Raw genomic sequence first — 22287 nt, forward strand, 5'->3', positions numbered from 1 at the left:
TCTCTGATTCTCTCAAACACGCTCACTCTCTTTGATCGCTCTCTCACACACTGTTACACAATGTCTCACTCTGATCTCTCTCATCCTCTGATCTCCCTCTCACCTGTCACACACCGTCTCTCGCAGACCGTCTATCACTCTCTGACACAGACACTGTCACGCTCACAGTTTCTCTCACTGTCAGTTTATCTCATACGCACACACTGTCACACTCACTTTCTCTGTCACACTCTCTATTTCCTACTCTCTCACACTGTCACATTCTACCTCTCCTTTTCACTCTCTTTCTCTCCCTCTCTCTGCCTGTCACTCTCTTTCTATCTCTCACTTGTCATACTCTTTTCTCTCAATCTCTGTTGCTGCCTCACAATATTTCTCTTACTGTTACTCCTCTCTCAGTGTCTCACACACACTATCACCCGCTCACCCTCTCTCTCTGTACATTATCACACACACTCGCTCTATATCTCTCTTTCACTGTCACACTCTCTATCTCTCCCTCTATCTCTCTCTCACTCCCTCACTATCTGTATATATATCCCTCACTCTGTATCTGTGTATCACTCCTCTCACGCTGCATCTCTGTGTATCACACACTCCCTCTCTCTGTATCTCACTCTGTATCTCTGTGTATCCCACTCTCACTCCCTATCTGTGTATCACCCCCTCTCACTCTGTAACTCTCACTCCCTCTCACTCTGTATCTGTGCATCACCCCCCTCTCTCACTCTGTATCTCTCTGTGTATCACACTCCCTCTCTCACTCTCTATATCACATTCCCTCTCATTCTGTATCTCTCTATGTATCACTCTGTATAGTACTCCGTCTCCTCACTCTGTATCTGTGCATCATCCTCTCTCTATCACTCTGTATCTCTGTGTATTTCTCCCTCTCACTCTGTATCTCTCGGTGTATCACTCCCTCACTCTGTTTCACTCCATATCTCTGTATCTCTGTGTAACACTCCCTCTCTCACTCTATAATTGTGTATCACTCCCTCTCTCTATATCTCTGTGTATGACTCTCTCCCTCTCTGTATGACTCACTCTGTATCTTTCTGTGTATCACTCCATCTCTCACTCCCTATCACTCTCGCTCTGTATCTCTCTGTATCACTCCCTCCCTCTGTATATCACTCTCCCCCTCTCTGTATATCACTCCCTCTCTCTCACTCTCTGTATATTACTCCCTCTCTCTCTGTATCTCTCTGTGTATCACTCCCTCTCTCTCTCTGTGTATCACTCCCTCTCTCTCTGTGTATCACTCCCTCTCTCTCTCTGTGTATCACTCCCTCTCTCTTTGTCACTCCCTCCCTCTCTCTGTATCTGTGTATCACTCCCTCCCTCTGTATCTCTCTGTATCACACTCCCTCCCTCTCTGTATCACTCCCTCCCTCTGTCCCCTCTGTATCGCACTCTCTCCCTCCCCCTCTCTGTATCACACTCCCTGCCTGACCCCCTCTCTCTGTATCACACTCCCTCCCTCCCCCCCTCTCTCTATCACACTCCCTCCCTCCCCCCTTCTCTGTATCACACTCCCTCCCTGACCCCCTCTCTCTGTATCACACTCCCTCCCTGACCCCCTCTCTCTGTATCACACTTCCTCCCTCTGTGTATCATACTCCCTCCCCCCCTCTGTATCACACTCCCTCACTCCCCCTCTCTGTATCACACTCCCTCGCTCCCCCTCTCACTGTATCACACTCCCTCCCCCCCCCCCCATCACACTCCCACACTCCCCCTCACTGTATCACACTCCCTTTCTCTCTGTATCACTCCCCCTCTCTGTATCACACTCCCTCCCTGACCCCCTCTCTCTGTATCACACTCCCTCCCTGACCCCCTCTCTCTGTATCACACTCCCTCCCTGACCCCCTCTCTCTGTATCACACTCCCTCCCTGACCCCTCTCTCTGTATCACACTCTCTCCCTCTCTCTGTATCACACTCCCTCGCTCCCCCCCTCACTGTATCACACTCCCTCACTCCCTTTCTCTCTGTATCACACTCTCCCTCTCTCTGTATCACACTCCCTCCCTGACCCCCTCTCTCTGTACCTCACTCCCTCTCCCCCTCTCTGTGCCTCACTCCCTCCCTCCCCTCTATACCTCACTCCCTCTCTCTGTGCCTCACTCCCTCCCCCTCTCTGTGCCTCACTCTCTCTCTCCCTCCCTCCCCCTCTCTGTGCCACACTCTCTCTGTGCCTCACTCCCCTCTCTCTGTGCCTCACTCCCTCCCCCTCTCCGTGCCTCACTCCCCCCTCTCTGTGCCTCACTCCCTCCCTCCCCCTCTCTCTGTGCCTCACTCTCTCTGTGCCTCACTCCTCCCTCCCTCCCCCTCTCTCTGTGCCACTCCCTCTCTCTGTGCCACTCCCTTCTCTCTGTGCCACTCCCTCTCTCTCTGTGCCACTCCCCTCTCTCTGTGCCACTCCCCTCTCTGTGCCTCACTCCCTCCCCCTCCCTCTCTGTGCCTCACTCCCTCCCCCTCCCTCTCTGTGCCTCACTCCCTCCCCCTCTCTCTCCGTGCCTCACTCCCCTCTCTCTGTGCCTCACTCCCTCCCCCTCTCTCTCCGTGCCTCACTCCCCTCTCTCTGTGCCTCACTCCCTCCCCCTCTCTCTGTGCCTCACTCCCTCCCCCTCTCTCTCCGTGCCTCACTCCCCTCTCTCCGTGCCTCACTCCCTCCCCCTCTCTCTCTGTGCCTCACTCCCTCCCTCCCCCCCTCTGTGCCTCACTCTCTCCCTCCCCCTCTCTCTGTGCCTCACTCCCTCACTCCCCTCTCTCTGTGCCTCACTCCCTCTCTCTGTGCCTCACTCCCCTCTCTCTGTGCCTCACTCCCTCCCTCCCCCTCTCTCTGTGCCTCACTCTCTCTGTGCCTCACTCCCTTCTCTCTGTGCCTCACTCCCTCCCCCTCTCTCTCTGTGCCTCACTCCCTTCTCTCTGTGCCTCACTCCCTTCTCTCTGTGCCTCACTCCCTCCCCCTCTCTCTCCGTGCCTCACTCCCTCCCCCTCTCTGTCCTCACTCCCTCCCCCTCTCTGTGTGCCTCACTCCCCCCCTCTCTCTCCGTGCCTCACTCCCTCCCCCTCTCTGTGTGCCTCACTCCCTCCCCCTCTCTCTCCGTGCCTCACTCCCTCACTCCTCTCTCTGTGCCTCACTCCCCTCTCTCTGTGCCTCACCCCCTCCCTCCCCCTCTGTGTGTGTTGCAGCTGTGAGCCGCAGCGGGCCGAGTTGCGGGCCGGGTCACGTGCTCACGCCCCTCTTGCCGGGCCGCTGGGAGCGGAAACCTCCGAAGGCAGCCGAGCGTCCGGCTTCGCGGACTGAGGAGGAGAGAGGTACGCCATCGCCATCCCCGCGCCATCCGCCTCCATCCCGGGCCCAGACCCCGCCCGAGCCCCCGGCACACGGCCCTCCGCCTGCCCGGGCCGCCGGGCTCCGACTCCCGCCCTTTATTTTTTGTCTCCCGGCCGCTCGCGAGGCGGGAGACGGCGGAATAAATCACCGAGAAACCCGCCCGCCCGCCCGGCCCGGCCCCGGCGCCCTCCCGCTCGCTCCGTCTCTCTCTCTGTATGTGTGTGTGTGTCAACCCGGGCCTCAGGCCTCGGGGTCTGTTTTAAACCTCCCCCTCTCTCTCTCTCTCTCTCTCTGCCCAGGGGCTCACCAGTAAGGCCCGGGGCTCCCCCTACCCACCCGGCGCCGTGCGTGTGTGTGTGGCGAGGCCCTGAGAGACCGGCGCCGGTTGGAGAGACACACTGGTTGCCGGTCATTTACCCCCTTTTGCTGCCGGCCTCCCCCCCTCTCTCTCTCTCTCTCTCTCTCACTCAAGCTGCGGGGTCGGGGAGCGGCACAGCCTTTCACCCGAGGCCTCCCCCTCACTCACTCACACACACTCACACGAGCCGCCGGGTTGAGGCCTAGCGCTGCTCCCTCCTCAATGCCGGCACCGCACACACACACACACACACAGAGGCCTCGCTCCACGTTTCTTACTCCCGCACCGCCTCATTGCCCCTGGGAGGGGGGGAGAGAGAGAGGGGGGGGGGGGGTAGCAGGAGGCGCCTGACCCGACCCCAGGGAGAGAGGGAGGGGGGGGGAGAGGCCTCAGACAGGGCCCACATTTCCCCATTCCCCCCCCCCCCCCCCAGACTCGGGCTGGGGCGCGGCTGCTGCTGTTTGTTTAATGTAACGGGGGTGGGGGGGGTAGTGAGAGAGGGCAGAGTTGCAGTGAGAGTGTTTTTTTTGGGGGGGAATTAAGTTTTAATAAAAAGTTAGGCCTGACTCGAGGTGTCTTTCCCCGCCCCATTCACCCCCCGGGGGGGGGAGGGGGGGAGGCGCCGGGTCGGCAAACACGTCACGGCCGCGTGGTGTTTGCCAACCCGCCCCCCCCCCTCCCCCCGGGTGGGGGGAGAGAGAAGCAATGAGACACCCACCCGCTCCTCTGGCCTCCAACACCCCCGAGCCTCGGGGTTGGGTTAAAACTGCCCCCCCACCCCCCGCCCTCTTAACCCTCCCTCTGCTAACTGACACGTTGAGAATTCAACCAGAGAGAGAGAGGGGGGGGAGGGGGAGTGAGACATTTACTCCCCACCCCCTCTCTCCCCTCTTTTTAACCCCCTTCTCTGGCCTCCCCAACACCCTGAAAGCCTCGGGGGGTGGGGTTTGGTGGTGTGTGTGTGTGTGGGTGGTGGGGGGGTAGTAGTCAGGGTACTCCCTCCTCACACCCGGTCACTCACTGACTCACATACCTCACTCACTCACTCACTCCTGACTGACTGGAATGACGACTGACACGTTGAAACCGGTTGCAGTGGAGTCAGTCGGTCACTCACAGTCAGTCAGTCAAGTGGAGTGGAGTCAGTCAGTGGCAGACGCCGGTGCGCACATGTGCGGAATCGGATGGTGGTTGGGTCTGCGCTGTGCAGCAGAGCAGCAGCAGAGCAGCAGCAGCATGGCGTAACCCAGCTCACTTCACTCCTTCCTGCCTCCCTCCCTCCCTCCCTCATCCTGTCTCCCTCCCTCTCTCTCTCTCTCACACACACACACATTTATTTCACAGCCCCGGTCCACCATCGTTCAAAGACTCGACTCTCAGCCCCGCGCACACATTTTTTTTTGTTTTTTTATTTTAAGTGCGGCGGTTGGGGAGGAGGGGAATGGGAATTATTTGCTCGTGGTCTGTGTGTGTGTCCATAAAGAAAACCCAGTACCTGTGTTACGTAAAAAGTTTTTTTTTGCTGCATTTTTTTTTGTTCTTGGGTAACGATTTGATTTTTTTTTAAAAAAGCAGACAAAGTTTTTTTTTGTGTGTGTGTATGTGTATATATATTGTGTGTGTGTGTGCAAGACCTATCTGGGGAGTGCAATCGTGTGCATTTTTTGGGGGGGCTGAACGTATGCCATATTGTCGAGAAAAGACGAGAGAGTGCGTAGCATTTAGGAAGAGTCACTCTTGGGGAGAATGCAAGGTTTAGCTGCTTTTTCCCCCTTAAAAAAAACTTTTTCTGTTGTGCAGGAGAGTAAGTTAAACTTGTAAATTGCAACTTTTTTTTTCTTTCGGTGGCTTTTTTTGTGGGTATTGTCTGCCTGTTTTTTTTTATTTTGCACAAATCCGGTGTGTTTCTGGAAGGGAGTGGAAGCTTTTATAAGATGAGATTTTCTAAATCTCTCTCCCTCTATATACACATATATATATATATACATTACACAACTACAAATGACGCTTAATCCTGAATTGTACGTAAGGTAGGACCAGCTTTAATGTGCGGTATTAAACTAATGCCCGATTTAGACCTTGCCCTTCTGGTTCGTTGTGAATTCTCAACCGAAATAACTCGACATGTATGTATATGTGTGTGTGTGTGTGTATACATGTATGTGTGTGACACGATTTCTTGTCCGTGAGTTGAGCGCCTTGTTAAAATGTTACCGTGGCGTTGAATGAGCAAAGTGCTGATATATTTGTGGGGAAACGTGGTTTGCTAAAATTAGCTTTTTTTCTATATTTTAAAAACTATATATATATAGAGAGAGAGAAAGTTATTAAAATGGAAGGTTTGCCCTTCTGAATTTTTATCTTAAAAAATTGCAATTCGAACTAAATCCGTATTCATTTCGATTCGATGTTGTGGAGAGAGGGGGTGAGGGGGGGAGGAGAGAGGGCACAGGAGGAGGCGATTTGAGTGCAAATGTTCTTTTCGGAGGCTTTAAAACAAATTGGCTGAGCGTTTGTCTGTCTGTCTGTGTGTCTGTCTGTGTATGTGAGGCCCTTCCTTCCTCGTTAGCAGTTTTATCGGCGTTTTCCACATGGACTTGGCTCGGTGCTGCTCCCCGGCAGTGGGTGGGTGTGGCTTTTTGCTTATGCTCGTTACAATTTGTGGGTTTCTCTCTGCACTGCAGTAATACGTTGGAAGGTTTAATCGTCTGGCAGCATGTGCCTGTCTGACTGGGAATGTTCCCTCTCTGCCTCCACCCCCCACCACCACACCCGCAGGCCCGACCTACTGTACTGTACTCGCTGCTCACTCACACTGTCGGAGAGAATGCACCGTCATCAATTAACCCATACCCTTTGCTCGGTTTATTTAGTCAGTCAGACTGGGCACTTTATATTGGTTTGAGGGGGAGGGGGGGAAGAGGAGAGATTGGCAGAGATTAGTTAAAGAACCCTGTGGCGGTTTGAGGTTATTGAATTATTTACTGATCTTGGGGAGTTGTGGGATGCACCTGTAAGGGACCCTGGAAGATGCATCAGTCTTGAAATGCAGTTAAAAAGGCCGTGTGTTGAGGTGGACTTGTTTTCTGCCGTTTGAGCCGGTTTTAGCTTTGGTCTTCAATGTTCTCCGGTGAATAAAATGAATTGCATCCTTCTCTCCCCACCACCGAACATTACCAGATTGGTTGGCACAAAACTGGATTACTCTTTCCCACACAAACAATGACCCAATAGATTATTGTATACAGTATTAAATAGTCTGCTGTGGATAGCCAGTGTACAGCTGTTATCAATTGCTCTGGTCTAGAATCCCAGATGCCATTTAAGGAGGGGGTAAAATGAACCATCTGTTAAAAGCATAACTTCAGTAGTTAGACGGCTTTACTGTATACGTTTCAAAGGGTTTTGATGCAAAACGTACTTTCCCATGTTTGCGTTTAGCTTAGACAAGAATTTAGTGTTGTTTTACAACGCTAAAGATTGACAGAATTGTATTGCAGAAGGTGAACTCCGATGTCTCCTTGTTATTTACATCTTTTGTCCTTCAAACGCGAGCGCCTACTTTCTTTTACTTAGTTTATTAAGTACAGCACTGTATTTTTATCTAGTTTTACTGTACAGCTGGCCTGGTTCTGACACTGCACAACTTACTCAAAAGCCTCACTCTCGTTTTCCTTTTGAGGAAGGATCAAGTGGCTGGGAGATGAGTTGGTAGTTTGGGCCATTAAAGTGTCTCGTAGCTGCATGGAGGTGATTTTCATATCAGTTTTGAATGCATTAACTTTAATTTGTCTTGAGCTTTGGGACTTCAGTGAAATGATGTTCATCATTTTTCATCTAAAGTTCTCTCATCCAATTGCAACAAATTAAATTGCTGGTGAACTATATAACATAAATAGTTCAGTGTGCAGCAATTTACCTGAATGATTTGGCTTTTCTGCTCTACTTTTGAGTATCTAGTTTAAGAATTAAACTAGTTATTGCAAGGGGGTATCTGCATTTGAAAATGTGAGTTTCAAAGTACTAGTCATATTGGGCTTTGGTGGTAGAATTTTTAATATTCTAATGCTGATAGATTGCTACACTCACTGCTCTCTGATAGTGTTTCGGTTATAGGTGGTTGAAAGGCGGTAAAGCTCCTTTTCTCCTTGGAGCAGAGAAGGTTAAGAGGTGACTTAATAGATGTTTTCAAAATTATGAGGTGATTCGATAGGGTGAACAAGGAGAAACTATTTCCACTGACGGGTGGGTTGGTAACCCGAGGACACTGATTTAAAATAGTTGTTAAAAGAAACGGGAGAGGGGGGGGTGGAGAATTTTTTCGCACAGCGAGTTGTTCGGATCTGGAATGCATTGCCTGAAAGGCTGGTGGAAGTCGATTTGATAACTTCTGTTAAGAGAGAAGTTGATAATTATTTGGGGAAGACAAGTTTGTAGGGCTATGGGGAGAGTGGGGGGGCATGGGATTGAATTGGATAGTTCTTTTCAAAGAGCTGACACAGACATGATGGGCCAAATGGCCTCCTTCTGTGCTGTATGATTCTATGATTCTCACCTGTATCATCAACTGGTAATTTTTGGTACAGCATGATGTGAGAGGTTCACTCTCTTGTCCCTTCAGATCTATCTATCCTGGAGTTTGAATAAGCCGCGATGAATACATGCACTGCTTATTTAACTGTTGCACCTTCACAAGATAAATTATTACCTAACTAAAGTAATTGGGATTTGTAAAAAATAGTTTTTTTTAATAAAAAAANGTTACTCTTGAGCTCATAAGGTAGCCAAAAATGTTTGTACAGATTATATTCTGTTTTTTTGAGTAAACAGTGCACAGATATAACCAATTTGTTTCACCCACAAAATATACAGTCAATTCACTTTACAGTATATTCTGTGAAGCCCTTCGAGACGTCTTGAAGATGCGATAAGCCGCTATATCAAATGCAAGCATTATTATTGTTATCTTCTCTGAATTGGTTTAAGACTCTGGCTAAAAGAGTGCTTCTGTTTACCTCGACAGCAAAGCGACACCAGTGTTGTTGTGATCATTGTTGTCGTGGCCCCCAGAGGAAACAAAAATGAGAAATAATCTGGCAAGGTAGACCAGTTATTTAAGTGGAACTGACTCATGGTGGAAAGGAAGGGCATATGACTCGTATGATCTGCTTTCGCTATGTTAGAATAGTTGGGAGTTGGATGAAATGGAAATTCTGAACTTGAAATATGATGCTATTAAGTCGGAACTCCTTTTCTCTTTTTCAAGAAACCTTTTCCCTTAAAGCTTTCTCACCCACAAAATACACAGCCCATTCACTTTACAGTATATTCTATGAAATGCTTTGAGATGTCTCGACGACGTGATAATGCGCTATTTCAAATGCAAGGATTATTATTGTAAAGCTCGCTTTAGCTGGAAGGTTCTGAGCTGTGAACTGTACAGCTGCTGCAAGTACCTTTCAATTCCAGAACTTGAACTGGGTGTGACTGCTCCTGTCAGCCTTTACTTCGGATAGCGAGCTCCATCTAGTGGTTTAGTTGAAACCTCCCATCAAGGAGGCCCCCGTGAATTTGAATGACGGAGAGAGGTGGGATTTAAATATATGATCCGGCTGAAAATCCTTAACTGATCACGAGTAAGATCTATACTGGGAGTGGTGGAAAGGGAACGAGAAGGGTTGATATGGAGCAAATTCTGTCACTGTTGTAGGCCTTGGTACAAATGACTCTCTGAATTAGAATTTAATAATAATCCTTGCATTTGATATAATGCCTTATCGTGTCTTCGAAACGTCTCAAAGCGCTTCACAGAATATACTGTAAAGTGTATTGACTGTATTTTGTGGGTGACTAATTTGAGACAAATGTGTTGTGCTGTTAAGGTCATTCTCCATGTAAATTTCTTTATGAATTAAAGTTATAAAATAACAGTTTGCAAAAGCTGTTGTGGATTTGTTTATATGTAGGTGTAATTATACTACTTTCTGTGCTTGTAAATCTATTGTTAGGTTTCAAAGTACCTTAATACACTTCTGCTGTAGAATTAAAAAAAGGTGGTCTTTTCTGTGAGAGTTGATTTGCCTCCTTAATGCAATGTTATAAAACGTGATGAATTGAATGCATTTCTTGTGTTTTTTAAAAGAAAGTTTCAGAGATGAAATTGTTCAACTAAAATGATGAAACATGGGTTTATAGCAAGACTGTAGTACATCAGGCCTATTTCCTGTGATTATGAATTGTAGTTCTAATTCCCTCCGGATTAGAATTATTAGAATCCTGGCTTTTCAAATGCTTAAAGACCATCACAATTCTAGTTGTAGTCCCACAGCAGCAGTAGTTGCAAGGGAATTAAACTGCATTTGCTTTTAGCATTGCTTTTTTGTACTGAAATTATTCAGTATATTTTTCCACTTAGTGCCAATTATGGTCCAGTACTCCGTAGCAAATGTTCACTTAAAAGCCAAGATGTTTTGCTTGCTCTTCTATGTACTACCTTGCTTTCAAGTCTACACTGTAACGTATGAAATTTAAATATGACTATGTCAACTTGGTACATCCATTTAGTCAGGCATGCAAATCAAATTACTGAGTAATAACAATTACTGTATACATTGGTTGCAGAAGTTAAGACGTTTATTAACCTGATTGGCCAACCAGTAAAACAAAGCTACATTCCTCCAAAAAAACATGTTGTGGAAAAAATAAATTAAGCATAAACCAATCATGTTAATTTAACAACCGCTGAATGGATATTGCGAGAGAAATCCAATGTGATTTGTTCAGAGGAATTTTTCTGTAGCTTGTTTGAAACTGAACATTTAGTGGAACCCTTTTGAATCTATTTGTTCATAGTGGTGAATGATAATATTGGGTACAGTACTTTATGTGGGTGAAGTTCTCATATAAGGGTTAAGGGCACTCGGAAGGTTAAAATAATAATCCTTGCATTTGATATAACACCTTATCACATCTTCGAGATGTCTCAGAATCACGTCACAGAATATACTGTAAAGTAAATTGGCTGTATATTTTATGGACGAAAGGCAGCAGCCAGTTGCTCACTGCAAAATATGTGCTTAATAAGTCACTTGGCTGATGTACTGCTGTTAGTTGTACTTTAAATTCTTTAAAATTGTATAGTCAAAATTCTTGATAAACCATTTATCGTTTCATGTGGAAACATAAATTTGGAGTGAGTTCTTCCTGCTAAGCACTCCCTGACCCACTGTTTTAAAATATACTTAAAAAAACAAGTTTTTTTCTGTTTTTCTTCAAATGCAAATGCATAGAGTACATTAAATCTAGAATATTTCTTTGGGTTTTTCCTTTTATCCGTGTCTTATGGTGGACTGGATTATCGCATCTAAGGCAATAGCTGTTGCTTGACACATTAAATTTTCTAGTATTGTGCAGGCACAGTCTCACACTTGATTTTCAAGCTGAATCTTGTATTTGTAGTTCTGTGTTAATATAGGCATCCCAAAGACAGATCATGTTTGTGCGTCTTCCAGTAAAACATGGAGGGTTTGGAAAATACCTGATGTTTCATAGTACTTTTGAGAAGATGCCTAAAATGCCATTTAAATCCTGATAACTATGGTTCCCTTCCCTACTTCAACTACCAAACTAACACTCCAATGCAGTGGTGGGGAGAAGCTCTTCACAACATATGCTGTAAAGTGCAGTGACAGTATTTTATGGATGAAACCGACAGCCAATTTGCCAACAGCAATTTTCCACAAAAAGTCATATGAACAGTTTTATTTGGGGATGGTTAGTCAGGGCACTTGGAAAAACTGCCTTTGCTTTTCGAATAGTGCAGGTGTGTTGCATTGTCAGAGCTGCCATCCTTCAGATGAGATGTTAAACCAAGGTTCAGGTGGATGTTAAAGATCCTGTGGCAATATTAGAAAAGAGAAGGGAGTTTCTCTCTCCCGGTGTCCTGGCCAATAATTCTTCAAATAAAATTGGTCACTCCCCATGACTGTTTGTGGGACGTTGCTCTGAGCAAATTGGCTGCCGCGTTCCCTCACAGATACAGTCACTTCACAGTAAATCCTGTGAAGCGCTTTGAGGTGGCCTCCCGATGTGAAAGGCGCTGTACCAAAAGCCAAGGATTATTGTTACCTGACAGTTTCTGAATGCTGATGCATTGCTGCTGGCACGGTTGCTGTGGGAGTTCCTCATAGTGACTCTTGCTGTTGCAGCAAGGTCTGGTTTTCCTTATTTGGAATTAAATAGAATTACAATGAATGAAACAGGCCATTTGGCCCAACTAATCTGTGCCAGTGTTTATACACCACATGGAGAAGTCGGGGTAAGCTGGCAAATACCTGTAAGAACAACCATCTTGACTTTATGCAGTGTGCTAATCTGAAGTACTCTAAATTAATCCAGGTTAACAATTATAATAATCCTTGGATTTGATATAGCGCCTTAGCACGCCTTCAAGACGTCTCAAAGTGCTTCACAGGCAATACTGTGAAGTGTAGTGACTATTTTGTGGGCCAAACGCGGCAGCTAATTGCGCACAAAATATTCATTTTTAAAAATGAATTGAAAAGACTTCAACAAATATTCATAATTGTCACACTTCAGGTTATGGATATCCTTTCTCTGTACAATATAACGTTTATTCCCTCAAAAGATTTAAGCATATGAAACAATGTAAGTAGTTTAAAAATGGACCTGAAGAGGTTAATGGATACCATACATTATATGGTAATGCTTCAGCTGCTTAACAAGGCCAGGCTTATTAATGACTGCAAACCATTTGCCTAATATCAGCATTTGCTGTTGAAACCTAGATATTCAAAACCAATTCAGAATATTGAATTATCATAAAGAATTTAAATGTTTCATTTGAGGTCCCTGTGGGTTGCACCAGTTTGTAACTCATTTCTGTTTTGGGGTGAATGTAAAATGTAAAGATGATTCTGGTAGACAGCAGTTTAAAGTCATTTTGTTGAGTCCTAATTGGTGACTTTTTTTTAAAAGGGGGGAAAATATGTTTCTTTACTTGGATTGCAGAAATGGTTCAGTGAGTGAATGCATTGCTTGGTACACTGAACCATTCAGTTCAGGAAGTTTCCAGCTTCTGTCCCAGTGATCTGAATGAAGTGATTTTAGCTGAGGTGGCTGTGAGGTTGTTACAATGGTGCCCATGTCCCTGGGATGGAGAGAAAGCTTGACCTGTAGCTTGGTGGTTAGAGCACTCACCTCACAAACCAGAGGACCCGGGTTCGATTCCCGGGCAGGGCAAAACATTGGGCAAATTTCCTTATTCCACATGCCTGTTTACCTAGTAGCAAATAGGAACCCAGTTGTTTGTAGACTGGTGGATCCCTTTTTCATTTCAGTTGTTCCTTCAGTTGTAAGATTTTACTTCAAAGTGGTTTGTATTTTTATAATCTCTTCAAAGAAAAATAATAATTTGGTCATGCAATCCTGTTTTTAGGACACTGCCTGCCATGTTTCACCCACAAAATATACCGTCAGTTCACTTTACAGTATATTCTGTGAAGTGCTTTGAGACGTATCGAAGACCTGATAAGGCGATATATCAAATGCATGTACAGTAGAACCTCACTAATCAGCTCACTCAAGTGACTGAAAAAGTGGCCGCAATTGTAAGATGACTGGTTTACCGAGGTGACCACAAACCAGGTTTTTACCGTATTATTATTGACCAAGGTTCTTGCATCTTACTAGCCAATGAACCTGGTGTGACTGTTGAGTGAGGACAGTTGAAAACGGTGTGTAAACTGACTGTTGCATTCTCCTATAAAATACACAGTCACCACACTTTACAGTAAATCTTGTGAAGGGGATTGAGACATTCCCCCCCCACCCCCAATATGAAAGGCATTATATCAAGTGCAAGGATTATTGTGTTATTCTTTTAAAAAGCTGATAATTGCGTTACTTAATTCGGCAGACTATGTATGTCTCTATCCAGAATGTTTAAAAAGTGAGTCAATCACATCTGCCACTGCACAATTTTTCCTTCTTGGAAAACTGGGCAAGACTGCAGATGAGTGGAAGTAGACATATGCAGCCCCAATCAAAAGGGTGGTCTCTTTGGAAGAATAGCAGATATGCCTCTCCACTTTACGAATAAGATGAATTTTGGCAGGATTGCAATCATATCAAAGCAGATTAAGACTCCCATCTCCTTCTCAATTTTACAAACTTTCCATTCTAGTATTTTGAACACAATTGGTCTCGCTTACTGTGTTCAGTGAATACCTGGGTATTTCATGAGCTAATTTATTTTAGATACTGGGCATAACCATTTCACTACCGCATAAAACCGGACATTAACTTTTTTATTTCAATTGCTCTTCATTTGTAAGATTTCACTTCAAAGTGGTTTGTAATTGCATCTTTTTAATGGAAATGTTTGTTTGATAGGTTCATTTGCTCAGACACGGATTAATTCCTCATGAAATCTAATGGAAAAACTGCTGGCTTGTAGGAACAATTTAGAGTGGAATTGCTGCTTTATAGGGAAGAAGCCTTGCCCCACATTGCAACTGACCTATTATTGAATTACCAGATGTAAGTACTTCTGATGATCAAGGTTTATTTGTTTTGTAGTTAAGCATTGTGACCCTTTGTAATGAATGTTCATTATTGTGAACAATATTTGTACATTAGAATATACTGCACAGAAACAGGCCATTCGGCCGAACTGGTCTATGCTGGTGTTTATGCTCCACATGATCCTCCTCCTGTCTTCCCTCAACTAGGCCTTCAAGCATAACCTTCTGGGTTATGTAGCATGTTGAACAATGCTACATAATAACTGTACTCCCAAGGAATTCAATAGATTTCCTCGTTAATTATATAATGAGTATTAGATAAGTGAGTTACCTGTGAATTTCAACTATTTTGCCGGTTGAGGCTGTGGACTGGGATTAAACTAAGAATCTACATGGTTCATGTAAAGAGCTTTGATGTCTACTTGAAAAATGCCAAATAAGTGCAAATTGCTGCTATTAGGGTTTACTATATTAGCAATTGACTAGTGAAAGGAACGATCTGGTTGCTTTTTTTTCCCCCTCTGTAGGGACGAGTTCAGAGAATCTGTAAGCTCTGGCTATTTTTAAATTATTAAGGTGCAGACTGTGATGCTAGGAAATCGCTTAGACAGCTTGGTCCAACTGGTAGCCTTAATAAATGTTTAGAAAATATATGCGTGTCCTTCTATTTTTGACTTTTTAATTATGTTTAAACACTAATCTGTTCTGTACGTACCTTGCCGATCTCGGTGGCACTAACATGGTAAATTTTTGTATGGTTGAAAACCAGTTCTCTAGAATATTTCATCTAGTTGTGTTATGGGAGTGACACAGGCCAAATGCACATCTATTTGGGTGGGGGGGGGGTGCAGAGTGGAGGGGGAGCAAAGTTCTTCTCGCACTTTTTGAGAGTTTGTTGGCAGTGTAGCCATTAGCAGCAGTCAAAGGAACAATATTACAAAAATGTGGACCATGTTAACCCTCAGTATTCTCAATCAATTAATTCTACATCTTAGCAAAACAAAAAAAAAAGCAACCGACTCTATGAATAGCAACAAATTATATTTATATAGCGCCTTTCACGTCGGGAGAGCGTCCCAAGGCCCTGGACGGTTAAGGGCTTGCAAGAAGGTTGGAGGGTATGGGGAGTACCTGTGAGAGTGTGGCTGAAGGCACGGGCAAAGAGGAAGGTCTTGAGACGGGCCCTGAATGAGGCGAGGTTAGGGCCGAGGTGAAAGGACTGGGATGGAGTTCCAAAGGGTGGGAGCAGAGAGGCTGAAGGCAGAACTTCCGATGGTGGGCAGGCAGGGCTGGGGACATGGCCAGAGTCCACTGAGTGGAGGAAGTGGACAGGACGATATGGAGCAGCAAAGCAGTAGCACAAGAGGTGACTTTGGCATCAGTCATTTAGTTTTTCTCCTACACATTGACGGGAGCTGGCAGGTGATGACTTGATCTATGCTTAGCACTGTGCCAAGGCAATGTGATTGCATCAGTATCACAGAAACGAAGGGTTGAATCTGCCCCCTAAACCTCCATGCAGTTTACACTTTTTTGCTTTTCTTTCCCTCTCTTCCTGGAGGTATCGCTGACTTTGTTTGTGCTGGTTAAGGTCACTCAAATTCTTAGTGTAACCTGAGACAGTTAGCCTTCACAGCAACCTTTTTGGTTGGCCAACAGAATAAAATAATCATTGAATATTGTTGATTAATGGCAAAAATCTATGTTATTGTGTTATTTCTATCAAGAAACATTTATCTTGGTGGCCACACGAGGCTGCAGAGGGTATCACAGCCGAACTCGTTCACAGCCAAGTTCCAATCTGCTGAGTATAGGGGTGGATGGATGGATGGCAGTTGGAAACAATAGCTGTAGCTATTCTCTTCATACCTCCCCCGGACCCCACCATCCCGGGTCAGGGTCATTCATACCAGTTGTGGCACCTCCGCTGAGTTCAGCTGAATCGGTACAAATTGGGAATTTAATCCAAGATGCGTTGCTTTGAATGGCTTTACCTGGGTGCTGCGCTGCCCTTGGGGAACCTTCAGTTAAAATGTAGGACTGTTGCGTCTTAGATGTTTGTCGTGACCAAGATGCTGGTTTCAGACTTGCCAGTGTGGGGTAAGGCCTTGGCAGCAGCCTTCTATTTGAATCTACCAATTACATAAACTTAATGAGTGTACTACTTGTCAATCCGATTCCTAAGTGAAGTCTGAATTCTGAAATCCTATTGCTCTGGCTGAGGGAAGCTTTTAGTATGTTAAAAGCTTGGAGGAAGTATGTTTAATTGGTAATAATTTTAAATATTAATGCAGGTATTATGTACTTATCAGTTGTGTCCATTTTTCTTTTAATTAAAACTGATATCCTAGGATCAACGTTCTGTAGCGTCAGTTGTTTTTAGTGGTGACGTGAAGGTACACTCTGTCCTCGTGAATTAGGAGGGCTGTGTGCGCGCAGTGGTTTGTGACTGAAGGTCATTTTAATTCTGCAGAAAATGTCTGCTTCTTGCCTTCCCCCGACGTTGAAGCATTTTCCCATTAGAGCCTTTCAACGATATGGAATATTTGAGATGAGTATGAAGAGAAATGCAAAGAAAAATAGCACGGCACTCCGCATTCACTTGTGTTCATTTTCTCTTCAATTCTCCACTCGTGCCCTCCCCCCGATGTTTGGGCTAAATACTAGGTATTAAAATTATACTTAATACTAAGCTATGTTCTGTGAAGTGCTTTGAGACGTCTCAACGACGTGCTAAAGTGCTATATCAAATGCAAGGATTATTATTAATAAACTCATGCTCTGTTGCACCATACTTTTAGAATGGAATATCTTAGTTTTGTCATCACTTGGAATCCGTATCCTGATTGTTACAGCTCAAAGGAATAATCAATGCTTTGAGCTTAACTGAGGCCCAGTAAAATCTTCAAACTTTTTAAAAAGGTTTTACCAACTATTACAGGCAAAGGAAGAGGATGGTGGAAATAACACCCCTTCTTCCACATGTCTTGCATGCTGATTTTTCGCTTACTCTAAAAAAAAAGCTTGATCAATATTTGCACCAATACCCACAAAATAAATGTGAATTTAGTCATTTAAGCTCAGTGAAATTTATTGAGCTGTTTTTGATTGATGTAATGAAAAAAAGTAGCCATGACTTGGGAACTTGCCCCCACCCCCCCAGTTCGCTGTCGTGCTCCGCCACTGTTGAGCGCTATATAAATGCAAGTTGTGGTTGTGCTGTTTCATTGCCTGTTATTTCCGTATGATTTTTTTTGACTTCTCTAAAGGATAGATAAATTGGATTATTCCCAACTCCCTGTCAAATTAAAAGAAAAAAACAAGCTGAGCAATGTAGCTCATTAGTCAACCTCCCGAATAACACTCCCCTGGACAGTTCTGGGAAACAATACAACAAACATTGTCTCTGATATTTCACTTTGGGGCATTCTTAATATTTTGTCCCGAGAGTGGTGCTCGATGCTCACGAATGGATTGGTTACATACAATACTACTTTCTTAAGTAAGTCTCTGAATTGTAATCTGTCTTGCTGCTTCTGACTCCAGTCGAGACATCTCTGTACACAAGATTGACTGATTATTGCTTGAGGATTTTGGCACTAAATGTAATTCCTTTATTCCGAAGGAAGTTGGATGAATGCATTTGTGTATCTCCTTTTGGCTTGTATCAGGACAGATAATAATGAATCATAATAATTCTTGCTTTTGATATAATGCCTTATCACGACTTTAAGACATCTGAAAATCGCTTCCCATAATATACTGTAAAAATGTATGAATAAATCATCTGGTTGCTCTCTTGTGCGGGCGAATTATTTTATGGTATGAGTACGGTGGCACTCGCAGGTGCTACCGTACCCGATAAAATAATATATAATAATTCCTAAGGTTCGTCATTCATAGTTTTTCTAGGCGTAACGGTGGCCTTTGAAGGGGAATTAATAAAGTAATCCCCGAAGCATAAGATCTTCAAGGCAGCTGCTGTTGCTTGAACAGCAAATGTTAAATGGAAACTGAGCAGACCAACTGGTGTGGATTCAGGCAGCATGTGGTGCCATTGACAGCTGATGCAAGGCATGGACGGACGGGATGGAATCCGTATATCTGCAACTGAACTCGGAACTTGAAGGGAATAAATGCAGTTGTGCTTGGTTCAGAGAACCCCATTCCCCTGGGGTGTAAACAAATTCTGATGTTAAAGTTTAATTTTGTATTCCAATCTCATCTTTCTAGTATATTCCGATATGTTCACTGAATAACATTGTAGTACAAAAGTGTCAGTAAAACAAACCTTCCCGCTGATACCAAAAAGGTCTAGCATTCCAGTAATCCTTTGGACGATAGCTGTCTGTCCAATGGTGCTCTCGGCATGTAATAAGCACGAATTGGGATTAAATAGCAAAGGTCCTGAAATATTAAGTTCACCGTGTATTACAAAAGGATTGCTTTTCTTAAAGAAAAGGAACGTGATGTGGAACATATCACTGTTTATGTTTATGCTAATTAAAGGGACTTTCTGATTCTGACAACTATGTTGGTCATTTCAGAAGTTTGATGTGATCTTTTGTAGTAACCGTGTGGACCCAGTGGGACTGCGACAATCCATGGTGGGAGAGAGGAGAGGGGAATGGTATTAATAAATAAAAAAGGACTCTTGAGTTTTAAAAAGTTGCAATTGACATTAGTGGTTGCATATTATGTCTGTTCAGTGCAATGCTTGAAAAAATAATGATGTGTTATAATTTTAGTATAATAATCATGTTCATTAGTTTCTGAGGGTCTTGGAATATGATGTTTGTAATACTGATGTGGTGAATGGCTGGTTACTCGATTGATGAAAATGATGGAAATGTTATAATGGGAGTAAAATAACTTGCAATATTTTCAAATACTTCTTATTTGCTGTTGGTTTGACAGAACTGCCAGAGGATCAACATAGAGGAGCAGAGTGAATCTTTACACAGCGCCCTGTTACAGGAACTTTCAGCACAGTATGTATACTATTTAGTTGCTTTTTAAACCATGCCTGGGGAAAAAAAGTAATTCGTATTTGATTTTCTTCAAATTACATAATTTTAATAGCTTACTTACTTACAAGTCACACTGCCAAGCCAGTTTGGGACATCCTCCTGATGTGAAAGTCACTGTATAATAATAAAAATCATCATCTTTGCATTTGATACATGATCAAAGCACTTCACAGAATTTACTGTAAAGTGAAACGACTATTTTGTGGGCGAAACGCAGCAGCCAATTGAGCACAGCAGTAGCCCACAAACAATTGAGTAACCAAATTATTATTATTTTTTTGAAGGGATTATAAATGTAAATTGTATTGTCAGGCCCTGGAATGTACAGCTTGTGTTGTGTACGGTATTGCGAAAGAGAACTCTCGTGATGGTTCAGCAGAGCAGCTTGCTGAGTCATGCAGACTAGGAAGTAGCTGGATGTGATTTCCAGACTCTGCTGAGTGAGTTAGATGACCTTACCAGGAGGTGATATGTCGGGCTTCCAAGTCCTGCAGCTTTTCGTATCTCTCACACAGTACATGTGGATGAGTACTGTGCCCAAAATGACATATCATTTTTCCAAGTGTCTCGCCAGATTCAAAAGGACCTGTTTTAACTTGTCAGATGCCCTGAAAAATCAATCTAATATTTGACTAGATTGTTAATAACCTATCAGTGAATGATAGTGATTGCTTGCTCTCTGGTCCTTTGGAACTAATTGATACCTTCATATACTTGGTTACAGTTTCCTGTTCCAATATCCATTACTTGATGAAACTAGTATATCTTTCTACATTAAAACTGATTTTTCCTTGTATGAGTCATCTGTTTAATTGGTGCAGTTTTTTTTAATTGAAGTTTCTATTGCTTTTGCCTCTTGGACACACTGCTTGCCTATAAAAGGAGAAAAGCTGGGGGGGGGACTCACTATTCGCTTTGCTGGAGGTTTGCAAACTGTCTAACTGCAGATACGAAATGGGGGGGGGGGAGGGAATCAGTAAAGGGTAATGTACCATTCTAAAGGAAGTGCTGCCAGGATGGTGGAAGACGAACTAGATGTACCTTGGTCTTTTGTCCAGCAAATTCCTATGTAGCCCTGACGATGTGATAAAGTGCTATATCAAACGCAAGGATGATTATTATTATAAATTCCACGTCCAGTCTAACCTGTGCATTTTATTACACAGCTGTAGTACATGGGTGAGCCAAATGTTTTATGGTAGAGTAGGGGAGCGGGAGTGGATATATGTCTCCAGTGGTTCATTTAACCGTAGGTCGTGAGGCAGAACTCGAGTTTGCTTAATGAATTTGGTGTTCTGGGCTGCATTAACTTTTCTTTTTCAACCAACATGATGGTGATTGCTGAAGTCCAATGATCTACCAACCTATTTGGGGCAGTATGTAATGGAGTGTTTTTTGAAGGCAATCACTGAAGGTTTGAAGTAATGTAAATTAACAGTTTGTGCAAATTGTTCTCAATGCTGAGATGTGTGGTGAAACACACTAGCCACATGTATGTAGCTTCTTGTGTTGGAGAAGGTTTAATTTGTTGTTTTTTGTGCAGGTGACATTATTCCTTGCTGGGATAAGCAAGGGATAGTGGCAGAGAGGTAGAGTTGTGTGTTTGGGAGGGATTCCTGCTATGTTATGTGATTTGAACTTATTGACTATGCGTTTTGATTCCAGCCAGTACAAGTATTTTAGGACAATATGCCATTAAGGAACTATTGTAGAACATTTGGTCTTTAAATTAAAGGCTTCATAATGCTAAAGATATGTTTTTATATATATTATATATATACACACACACACTGTTGTGAAGCGATCAGTAGCAGGAACCCGAGTGTATCCTCTCCCTCACTTCAGTCAACTTTGCGCAACTGGGGACATTATTAATTCTTACCAGTTGTAAGAGTATAGTTTTATGCTTAGTGCCTAATGACTTTACAGAGAGCCATTCAGGCAGTTGTAACTAATTTATCACCAGCGACATTCAAAACAGGGTGGTTCTTTCCATGGAACATAAAGATAAGTAGCATTATTGTAAATATTCTGATTTGGGATGATTTTCCTTAATCAAATAAATGCCTTATGGGTGTTGATTTTAGGTAACTTATGTCTCAGTCTGAACCACAGTTGAATGGCGATTGCATTAATCAAATGAAACCCGACCAACTGTTATCTTAAATGCTGCTTGAGAAGAGTTCAACTTCTAGCAATGGTTGAGCTAGTACTGACTAAATCAGCTGGGCTTTGGCTCAGACCTCAGCTGTTTCACAGAAAAAATTGAAGCGCTGCTTATAAGTAGGCCTTGCAATGCTTGGAATTGGACCATAGATTAATTTTAAAAAAATTCATTTTACTGCAACATGTACAACCAGAAGTTTGTGTTAATCAGTCCCATGTGGAGTCCTGTAGCTTAGTGGTTAGAGCTTTCACCCCGCAAGCGAGAGGATCTGGATTCGATTCCCGCGCAGGGCGGAAAGTTAGGCAAGTTTCCTTACTCCACACGCCGCTGTAGGTAGGAAGCCATTTATTAGTCAGTTGGATCGCTTTTCTGAGGATGATAATCCTTTCAAATTATTTTTTGCAAAATAATAACAAATAATAATTGTCATTCAATCTACAACTGTTTGTGGGACACTGCTGTGTGCCATGTTTCTCTCACAAAGTATACATACAGCCAATCCACTTCCCAGTATATCCTGTGAAGCGCTTTGAGACGCCTCGAAGATGTGATAAAGTACTATATCAAATGCAAGTATTATTATTGATATAGCTCTTTACTTTGTCTTCCATTGTAGGTATTGCAACAGGCAGGGGCTCCATATGCCGTACCACATGAAATGAACAAAGGACCCCAACCTATTGGAGGATCTCCAGCAGCCCCACATCCCTCCCCTTCCCCTGGAATCTCACAGGTGAATAAATGGTGGAATGTCTTGACAGGAGGTGACTTTTGATTTTTCTTTCTCTGGTTTCTGCATGTAGGACGACTGTTCCTAGTGACCCTGAATTGACTTTGTTC

General features: G+C 43.8%; 1 protein-coding gene across 8 annotated transcripts in view; it reads left to right on the forward strand.

Annotated features, from left to right (window-relative positions):
- The first annotated feature begins 3266 nt into the window (after positions 1-3266).
- eif4g1a (eukaryotic translation initiation factor 4 gamma, 1a) overlaps positions 3267-22287 on the forward strand; it is a 65681-nt gene continuing 46660 nt past the window's right edge. For 2 of the 8 annotated variants that reach the window (XM_007902365.2, XM_007902367.2), the window contains exons 1-4: positions 3267-3329; positions 14120-14266; positions 19168-19241; positions 22064-22180. In XM_007902365.2, the coding sequence (XP_007900556.1) occupies positions 22106-22180 (75 nt within the window). In that variant the 5' untranslated portion in view covers positions 3267-3329; positions 14120-14266; positions 19168-19241; positions 22064-22105. The other 6 variants (XM_007902375.2, XM_007902376.2, XM_007902363.2 and 3 more) reach the window with 4 other exon arrangements.

The sequence above is a fragment of the Callorhinchus milii genome, unplaced genomic scaffold, assembly GCF_018977255.1.
Source record: "Callorhinchus milii isolate IMCB2004 unplaced genomic scaffold, IMCB_Cmil_1.0 Scaffold11, whole genome shotgun sequence".
NCBI lineage: Eukaryota > Metazoa > Chordata > Chondrichthyes > Chimaeriformes > Callorhinchidae > Callorhinchus > Callorhinchus milii.